This window comes from Chelonoidis abingdonii, chromosome 7, assembly GCF_003597395.2.
Source record: "Chelonoidis abingdonii isolate Lonesome George chromosome 7, CheloAbing_2.0, whole genome shotgun sequence".
Taxonomy (NCBI): domain Eukaryota; kingdom Metazoa; phylum Chordata; order Testudines; family Testudinidae; genus Chelonoidis; species Chelonoidis abingdonii.
The window spans coordinates 103,965,902-103,975,394 of NC_133775.1; the positions used below are offsets into that span (position 1 = coordinate 103,965,902).

A 9,493-nucleotide genomic window follows, 5' to 3' on the forward strand; every position below is an offset into this window, starting at 1 on the left:
GCTTTCGCCTCGAACCAGTAATTTACCTATCTGTATGTAGCCATCTGATGTCCTGTGGTACTTGAACGCTGTCCCTCTTCCCTCCTGCAGGGCTTCCTTATCTGACTGGAGACTCTGTGCAGGAAACAGACAGTCATTGCAGAAAGCCAGTGGCAAGAATTTAGGAAGCCTGCTGTGGGTACAGCATTAACAGCATTGCAACTTTCAAAGGAAATCACTGTAGCAACATGCAGACTTGTTGTAAGGTCTTTCCTTTCAAGCACAAGTATAGTATATTAAAACATACAGGGGAGGTATTAAACCATGAGGTCTCTCTACTGCCATGTGCTTGTGTCTTAACTACACACAGGCAGCAGCAGCATCTGGTTTACCCCATGACTTCGGGTATGAGCCAGGACTAGGTTTTGGGTTCCGATTAGACAGCACAGTAGTTTTACATGCTCTTCTTGAAAGATTTTATCCCAAAGTGGTGGAAATCTGACAAGATCATCTGTTCTGGGCCTAATGAGATCTTGGATTAGAATCACAAGAGAACAGGTGTTCTTCTGCAAGATTCCATTGGCATCTGGACTGAAAAGTATGCACCCAATGGTTTCTGATCTGAATTGGAACAAAAATCATAGGGGGATGGTTCAGACTGGGAATCTGAATTTACCTGCCCTCCCACCCACCTTGTAATTTGACTGGTTTTGGATTGCAGGTCCTGATCTAATTTTAACCTATACAGAAGTTACATATCCAACACCAGGCAGCCACATGACTTTGAGGACCACTGCAGCAAGAAACCAGCCAGAGTCTTCAGCTGGTAGGAGCAGCTGCAGATACAACCAAAGCAGAGACTGAGGAACATAAAGTGGGCCACCTCTTGCCCCAGCTCAGAAGCATGCAAGGGAGACCTCTGCCCTTCTCTGCCGGCACTAGAACTCAGTGCCTCTCCTCCCCATGTGTTTGTGGGGGAAAACTGCAGAACAGAGCCAGCCAGAGACTCCAGGAGTAGGAGCAGCTGCAGAAGTAGCCACAGCAGGGACCACTGGACACTCAGAAAACTTTCTACAGTTTTGACGGGGCTTTCTCTACCCTGTGCTGATTGGCTGTATACTCCAACTTTCTCTCTGCCCCTCCTTCAGCTTCATTCTAAACCTGCTCTTCTTACCCTCTTGTCCCCTGCCCTGTCCCCCTCACCCCACTTCCCTTCAGCATCTCCTTTCTCTTCATCTTTCTGTCTGTTTAGCTGATCCCCTCTGAACTAAACCAAATGCCCAGCAAAAGTCACGGGACAAACATGACATTTGCTGCAATCACTCTGCTTGCATGCTAGACCATTTCCCCCATCGGTGTCCGTCTCGTCTGTTTAGACTGTAAGCTCTGCAGAAACTGTCTGCTGCTCTGTGTTTGTGGCATGCCTGACACAAACTGTAGGCACCAAAGGCACGATTATTAATAACAGAGTCAGAGTAGTCTGATACTAGCAGGACCAGCAAACACGTCACAGCCAATAGATCACATGCATTTACTAAACATTTCCCTTAGAATTTTAAATCCCCCCCTGCAAAACTTCCATTTCTCTCTACTCCCAACCTCCAGCCCAATACCACAAAAACTTACATCGAAGGGCAAAACCTCCACAGTCGTATTGAAGAGTTTGTCTTCAGGGTGTTCAATGTTGCCACTGCGGAAGAAGAATCTGTATAACAGAGACCAAAACTGTAAGAATCTGACTGGATTTAGAGGTTTGCGGGGACCATCATGTCTCCTTCCAGGAGTGATTTATCGAATGTCTGAACCAAATAGGCAGCTTTACGCTCATGGAGAGCCGTTTTCATTGCAATGAGGACACTGAGATGGCTCTTTATGCAAAAACAGCGAATTATGGATTATTGTTTCATTGCATTTACAAGTGAAGAGGTTCCAGCGTGTATGGGAGCAGTTGTCATTCCAATGAGAGGTATTTCCAGTAAAGATAAGGAGGTGTTAGTACCGTTATACAAGGCATTGGTAAGACCTCATCTGGAATAGTGTGTGCAGTTCTGGTCTCCCATGTTTAAGAAGGATGAATTCAAACTGGACCAGGTACAGAGAAGGGCTACTAGGATGATCCAAGGAATGGAAAACCTGTCTTATGAAAGGAGACTCAAAGAGCTTGGTGTGTTTAGCCTAACCAAAAGAAGGCCGAAGGGAGATACGATTGCTCTTTTTAAATATATCAGAGGGATAAATATCAGGGAGGGAGAGGAATTATTTAAGCTTAGTACCAACATGGACACAAGAACAAAGGGATATAAAACTGAACATTGGGAAGTTTAGACTTGAAATTAGAAGAAGGTTTATAACCATTCGAGGAGTGAAGTTCTGGAACAGCCTTCCAAGGGGAGTAGTGGGGGCAAAAGACATATCTGGCTTTAAGACTAAGCTTGATAAGTTTATGGAGGGGATGATATGATGGGATAGCCTAATTTTGGCAATTAATTGATTTTTGATTATTAGCAGGTAAATATGCCCAATGGTCTTTGATGGGATGGGATCTAAGTTACTACAGAGAATTCTTTCCTGGGTGCTGGCTGGTAAGTCTTGCCCACATGCTCAGGGTTTAACTAATCGCTATATTTGGGGTCAGGCTCAGCTTCCTCTGCAGCGTGGGGCGTGGGTCACTTGCTGGAGGATTCTCTGCACCTTGGAGGTCTTTAAACCATGATTTGAGGACTTCAATAACTCAGACATAGGTTAGGGGTTTGTTACAGGAGTGGGTGGGTGAGGTTCTGTGGCCTGCATTGTGCAGGAGGTCAGACTAGATAATCATAACGGTCCCTTCTGACCTTAAAGTCTATGAGTCTATGACCTTGAGAGGTAACAGAGTGTGCTCTGGGTGAAGGAGGGCTGCAGGAGTTCTGGGCAGGCTTCATAAAATGGACTTTCTGGATGAGGGGTTTTGCATGTCACCATTGCTGCAGGTGTATTGGGATTATAACTAACAGACACATGCGGAAGAAGGAGTCTCAGAGATGAGATGCCTCAATCCCCGATCATGACAAAACTGCCAGGCTTGGTGAAGTGACCTCTGCACACACCATCACATCCTGGGCCTGAACAAGAGCTAGGTGAAGATGAGGCGTTGTTCCTTTCTCTGGAAAAACAGGTCCCTCTAGACCCCTGCCATCTGGCACAGTTTCCCCTCATCTGTAAAGGTGGGAGAGCGACAACAGTGCACACCTGCCTCACGGGGGAGGGGAGGCTCTGGGATGGACGTTTGCATACCATTTTGGAAGTATAAAATACATTGTAGGCAAAGCCAAGGAGCAGCATTGATACCACTACTTGTCCTCAAAAAGAGAAAGGGTTTCTGCAACACCTGCTACCAGGGTACTGGAAGATTGAAAGGGTTACTTGCGGTGGTCGCGAGGGGTTGAGGGGAGGGATGAGCAAGGCCTTACTCTGGGGCATGCTTAGAGATGAAAAACCCAGGCAGGACTGTTTCCCAGAAAGGTCAGGCCCCTCCTACCGACTATCAAGGCAGCAAGAAATCTGACCCATAAACTACTCTCCCCAGTTCAGTTCCAATTTTATTTTCCTATAAAGGCCCCCATGCTTCCCAAGGGAACTGCACTGAGTCAGGAGACCCCGCCCTTTAGACACAATGCATTCACAGAGCTGTGTCATCTGCCAGCAACACAGAACAGGGTATTTATTACAGCTGTTTTTATTATCCTGCTGCTCTTCCCTGGCAGTGGTCAGACGTATGCAAAGCCAAGTCTAGAATCAGGGTGTGCAAGTTTCTGCTCTGCAGCCAGCAGGATGAGACACCTGTCTGGGCACAAGGGACAACACTCCAGAGAGGAAAATCAAGACATCTAATATAAGGAGTGAAATGACAAAGGCTTGCCTTTGCAAGGAGGGGCGGGGCAGCAACTAGTTAAATGTAAAGGAAAGTAAAATGGAGTCAGAGAAGCAGCCTGCACCACTTGGGATAAAAATCAAGGTAATATGGGGACAGAAAAAGGGAAGCACATCTCAGCCCCTAGTTTTGTATATCTCCCCCACCGCTGAGCACACCCCAACACACTGACCTTTCGATGCGGAGTGGTTTAAAGAATCTGAATCGGATGAAGTCTCCTGCCATGGGGGTGAATGCCCAGAAGAAGTCCTCTCTCAGGTAGGCTTTCTCCAAGGTAAAGTGTTGGTAGGTTTTCAGACTGGTGCTCACCTCTGCGGGAGGGTTGACATGTTCTTTTCGCAGGGCTTGCTTTCCAAAGTCTTTGTCCTCAACACATACAATGCAAAATAAGAGTGAAATCTCACACAAGGCTTTCATTGAATGAGAAATAAATAAGATTTCTAGCTTTAGGGAGACACAGATTAAAGGTTCCAACATCCCAATGGCAAAGTATCAATGCAACATTTACAGAATGTGAGATGGAAGCTGGTTTGCAAAGGGCATGGGGAACAGCAGAGCCCTTGGGTTCGTTTGGGGAGCTGATTTCCAGGAGCACAGAGCTGTAAAGGGGAAATCATCATATGCACTGTGGTAGCACATAGGAGCCCCAATCAGGACCGAGGCCCCATAATGGTAGGTGCCATACAAACACAGAACCTTGCCTCAAGCATCTTACAAGCTAAGGAAAGTCTTCATTAACCTGAGTCAAATTACTTGCCAGTGATTGAGTTATATCAGAGAATGACTGGGTTATTTGGACTGGATTATACCATAAAGTGATATTTTGTATCAATCACAGAGCCATACTTGAATACAAATCATGCTTCTCGCATTTTTATTGCATAATACTTTATGAAAAAAATTAGCGGCACTCCTTTGTAGTTGGATTTTGTTGAAATTTAAATAGGCCCCCTCCCCCGCCACACAATTTACACGGTTAAGAAGAGGAGGTTACTCACCTTGTGCAGTAACTGACGTTCTTTGAGATGAGTGTCCCTGTGGGTGCTCCACTCTAGGTGTCGGTGCGCCCCTGCACCTTTGATCGGAGATTTCTGCAGCAGTCCTCGTAGTGGCCACACATGCTCAGAGCCTGGCCCCTGCTCTGAGTATACCTCTAGTGAGCATGCGCGTCCAGTTCCTCAGTTCCTTCTCTACAATGGAGGCTACCCCAACTCTGAAGTAGAGGGGAAGAGGGTGGGTAGTGGAGCACCCACAAGGACACTCATCTCGAAGAACGTCAGTTACTGCACAAGGTGAGTAACCTCCTCTTCTTCTTCGAGAGATGTCCCTGTGGGTGCTCCACTCTACGTGACTTCGAAGCACTGTATCTCAAGGAAGTAGGGACTTCGGGTCTGGCAGGAATGCTGTAGATAATACTGCCCTGCCTAATTGAGTGTCAGAGAGACGGCCCTGAGTAAGGGCATAGTGTTTGACAAATGTGTGCTTGGAGGACCAAGTGGCTGCTCTACAAATGTCAGACAATGGTACTTTACGTAAGAAGGCTACAGAGGTAGATACAGATCTAGTGGAATGTGTTCTGATCAATGCTGGAGGTGTAACGTTTTTTATCTGATAGCAGAGTTGTATGCAATCGGAGATCCAGTTTGAAAGTCTCTGGACAGAGATAGCTATGCCTTTGGAGCGCTCCGTGATGGAGACAAACAGTCTAGGAGAGTTTCTGAAGGGTTTGGTTCTGTCCAAATAGAAGGATAAGGCCCTGCGCACATCAAGTGTGTGCACTGTGGCTTTGACGGAGTTTGCACGTGGTTTCGGAAAGGAAGTTGGTAGATGTATTGGTTCATTGATGTGAAATGAAGCGTGAACTTTTGGAAGGAAAAGACGGTTACTCACCTTGTAACTGTTGTTCTTCGAGATGTGTTGCTCATATCCATTCCAAGTAGGTGTGCGTGTGCCGCGTGCACGTTCGTCGGAAGAATTTTCCCCTAGCAACACCCGGCGGGTCGGCAGGCGCCCCCTGGCGTGGCGCCTTTGCGGCACCACTTATATACCCCTGCCGACCCGTCCGCTCCTCAGTTCCTTCTTGCCGGCTACTCCGACAGTGGGGAAGGAGGGAGGGTGTGGAATGGATATGAGCAACACATCTCGAAGAACAACAGTTACAAGGTGAGTAACCGTCTTTTCTTCTTCGAGTGCTTGCTCATATCCATTCCAAGTAGGTGAATCCCAAGCCTTACCTAGGCGGTCCACGGTTGGAGCATTCTGAATTTTTGTTGTGTGGCCGGAAAAAGCTGTTTTCAGGCTGGGTGTTCGGTGGTGGCAAGTCATGGCCTTTCCGGACAGGGCTGGCGTTCCTGCATCTTCCAATTCACCTTTCTCGGGCCCCGAAAATGGCATTTTGCTGTTCGGTATCCGGAGGGTTCCCTATTATACAATCATGTGTTGTTAAGAGGGCCAGTTGAATTGGGGTGTAAAAAATCCCCGGGTGCAGGTGTCGGTTGGGTCGCCGGGATGTTGGCAGCTATCTCCAAAAAATGGGTATTCTTAGCCAGGGAAAAGCACAGGGAGTTAATTGGGGCGGGTTTTTAAAACCTGCAACATTCTTTTCTTTCAGATTTTAAAAGTGACTTAACACGCCCTTCGTCCAATATTCTTTGGTGCTCCCAATTCAGCCAACAGGGGGTTTCTCCTAGGCTCGGGGGTGGTTGTGGGCTCTTTTGACCCGGCGCGGCCCGCACAAACGGGCAAAAAGGTTAGGGCCATTTTGGAGCATGCTTAACCCAAACACAGCGCTGGGATGAGTAGGTCTGTGGGGCCAGGGCCTTTTAAGGCGTCTTAACCCAGTCGACGCGCGCCCGTATCGTCAGTCACGAAACTGTTTCCAGAAGGCCCCCGCGAATTCGTACGTTCGCGGGGCGAAATTTCAACGTTAAACAGGCCTCGGTGATCGTGCATTCGCATTTTTGGACTTCACCAGTCCCATCCGGCTGCGGACTTTAGTTTACTGCCCCATTGGGGGGGGCCTTGCTCGAGGACCGAAACCCATGGGTGTGGGTGTTGAAAAAGACACATCCCCGCTATCGGGCTGGAGCTAAATGGGTGTGTGTTGCTGGGGTGAAATAAGAGATTATTGCGATTGGTTAGTTGCTGGATTTGATCCCGGAGACTGGTCGCACCGCCCTCGACATGCAGGACGCCTTTTTATATCCAGTCTTTCCGCCCATCGAAGGTTCCTCGCTTCATTGTAGGCGCCTGGCACTATCAAATTCACGGTCCTTCCTTCGGACTCTCACGGCCCCAAGAGTGTTCACCAATGCATGGCCGTAGTCGTTCGCCTTTCTTCGTCGAGTCGTACAGTGTTTCCCTGACACTCAACGCTGGCTTGATCCGGGGGTCTTCACTGGATCGAGTCGGGGCACGTCCAAGGTGGTCAGCACCTTTTCTCCATAGTCTCGGGCTGTTGGCTTCAATGCGGAGACGTCCACTGCTATCCCCTTACTCAGGGTATAGAGTTGTATTGGAGCCATTCTAGACTCTACTCATAGCCAGGGCGTTCCTTCCTTCGGGCACGGTTCCTCCGCTGTCAGCCTAATCTGCGCTACGTCAGCACCTCTGACGCCCCTGCGCCACTTGCCTGACGCTGCTTGGGGCACCAGTGGCAGCCTGCACTTTTGTCACAGCGCCGCCCGACTCCCCTCGGCTCCTGCGCAGTCCTGGCTCATCCCTCAGCCTCCGTCCAGCCAGGTGCCGTTGGAACCCAAGTGGTCACGCTTCCCCAAGTCGTCCTCCTCTCTCCCAATGGTGCTGAATCAGTCCGTCGTTATGCGGGGCTTCCATGCTCAGCCCCAGCCCATTGCTGTCCCTACGACGGATGCATCACTTGGATGGGGCTCCCCTAGGACCCCAGACCCAGGCGTTCACTGGTCTCCTCCCGGACTCGCCCCCTCATACATCTGGGAGTTGAAGCGGTCCGCCTGGCTTGTTCTCGGTTCCATCGTCGATCCAGGGTCGCTTGTTTGCAGTCTTATCGACAACACACGGCGGTTACTACTGTGAACAAGCAAGGCGGACGAATCTCCTCTTTCCAGGGAAGCAATAGTACTGGGGACTTTTGCATAGCCCACTCGGTTCCTGATCGGCTTTACCTACTTGCCGGGGGCTTAAATACTCTGGCGGACCGTCTCAGCCTGGTCTAGCTCTCATGAATGTCCTTCGCCCGGACGTCGCCCTGCTCCTTCCACGTGGGGCATCCCACTGACCGTTTTTGCACACGCCAGACAGGAAGGCCGATGTTCTGCTCTTTCCAGGTCCGCGAGCCGGGCTCACTGCAGACGCCTTCTAATTCCCTGGCAACGCAATCTCTTTCTATGCATTCCCCCCGATTCCGTTAGTCCACAGGTCCTTTCTGAAGGCGCGCAGGACGCCCGCTTGATTCTGATCGCTCCGGCCATGGGCCCGTCAGCATTGGTCCTCTCTATTGGCTTGACCTGTTGGTGTGTAGTCGACCTGTTCCCTTGCCTCTTCACTGGACTTGATCACGCGGACCACGGCGCTCTGGGTCCCCGAAGGTCCAGTCGCTGCACCTCTCAGATGGCTCTGAGTGGCTAACCCGGTCGAGTTAAATTGCTCTTCCCCAGGAGCAGGTACTCCTGGAAAGTAGAAAACCATCTCCAGAGCGGGGGAACCATAAACCGTTAGCCAAATGGAAACGTTTTACGTGCTGGTGGCGGAAAGCGTTCCATCCCCGATGTTTCCCTCCCAGTGGTTTAGATGACTTGGTACGCTCAAGGAACAAAGCTGGCACGGCCTCTCTCCACGTTTACTTAGCGCATCTCACCTTCCACCAGGGCAATGACGGCCGCTTGGTCTTCTCGCACCCAATTGGTGTCTAGATTCCTCAAGGGGCTGGAGGCTTTATCCCAGGTCCGCCACCCAAGCCCCTTGGTTCTCAACCTGGTGCTGTCCATCTCAGTGCTCCCCGTTTGAGCCGCTAGCTACGGTCCCTCCTCTACTTGTCCTGGAAGCGGCATTCCTGGTGGTGTCATTCCGCTCGGCGCGTATCAGAGCTGCGCGCCCTCATCGTAGATCCCCCATATCGTGTTACCATCGAGAAGGTGCAACTGAGGCCCACCCCGCATTTCTTCCAAGGTCGTCTCGGCTCATGTCAACCAGGACATTATTCCTACCATGTTTCTTCCCCAAACCGCATGTGCTGCAAGGAGCAACAGTCCTTCAGACGGTGCGCAGAGCGCTCGCCTATTTAATAGAGCGAACCCAAACCATTCCGTAAGTCCCCCAGCTCTTTTCACCATCGCTGAGCGAGGTTAGAGGGTTACCGTCTTCCTCTCAAGGATTTCCTCATGAGTGACTTCCGGTATACGGACCTTTACGACCTGGCCCATCTCCTCCGGGCAGAGTAACGGCAGCACTCCCAGAGCCCAGCTCATCGACGGCGTTCCTCGACGAGTACCCATCCAGGAGATCTGCGGCAGCGATGCTTCCTCCGTGACACCTTTGCTACCCATTATGCCTGGTCCAGCACCGTCAGGGATGATGCGACCTTCGGCTCTGCGTTTACGCACTTGTGACCTCTCCTCAACCCCGCCG

The 9,493-nt window shown here is 50.2% G+C and overlaps 1 protein-coding gene across 3 annotated transcripts in view; it reads right to left on the reverse strand.

Annotated features, from left to right (window-relative positions):
- The window catches only part of MGAT4B (alpha-1,3-mannosyl-glycoprotein 4-beta-N-acetylglucosaminyltransferase B), a 122,788-nt gene that overhangs the window by 6,469 nt on the left and 106,826 nt on the right, over positions 1-9,493 (reverse strand). For 2 of the 3 annotated variants that reach the window (XM_032772261.2, XM_032772258.2), the window contains 3 exons: positions 4,062-4,255; positions 1,606-1,684; positions 27-114 (listed from right to left, as the gene is read on the reverse strand). In XM_032772261.2, coding sequence (XP_032628152.1) covers positions 27-114; positions 1,606-1,684; positions 4,062-4,255 — 361 coding nt within the window. The remainder of the gene's footprint in view (positions 1-26; positions 115-1,605; positions 1,685-4,061; positions 4,256-9,493) is intronic. The other variant, XM_032772259.2, reaches the window with a different exon arrangement.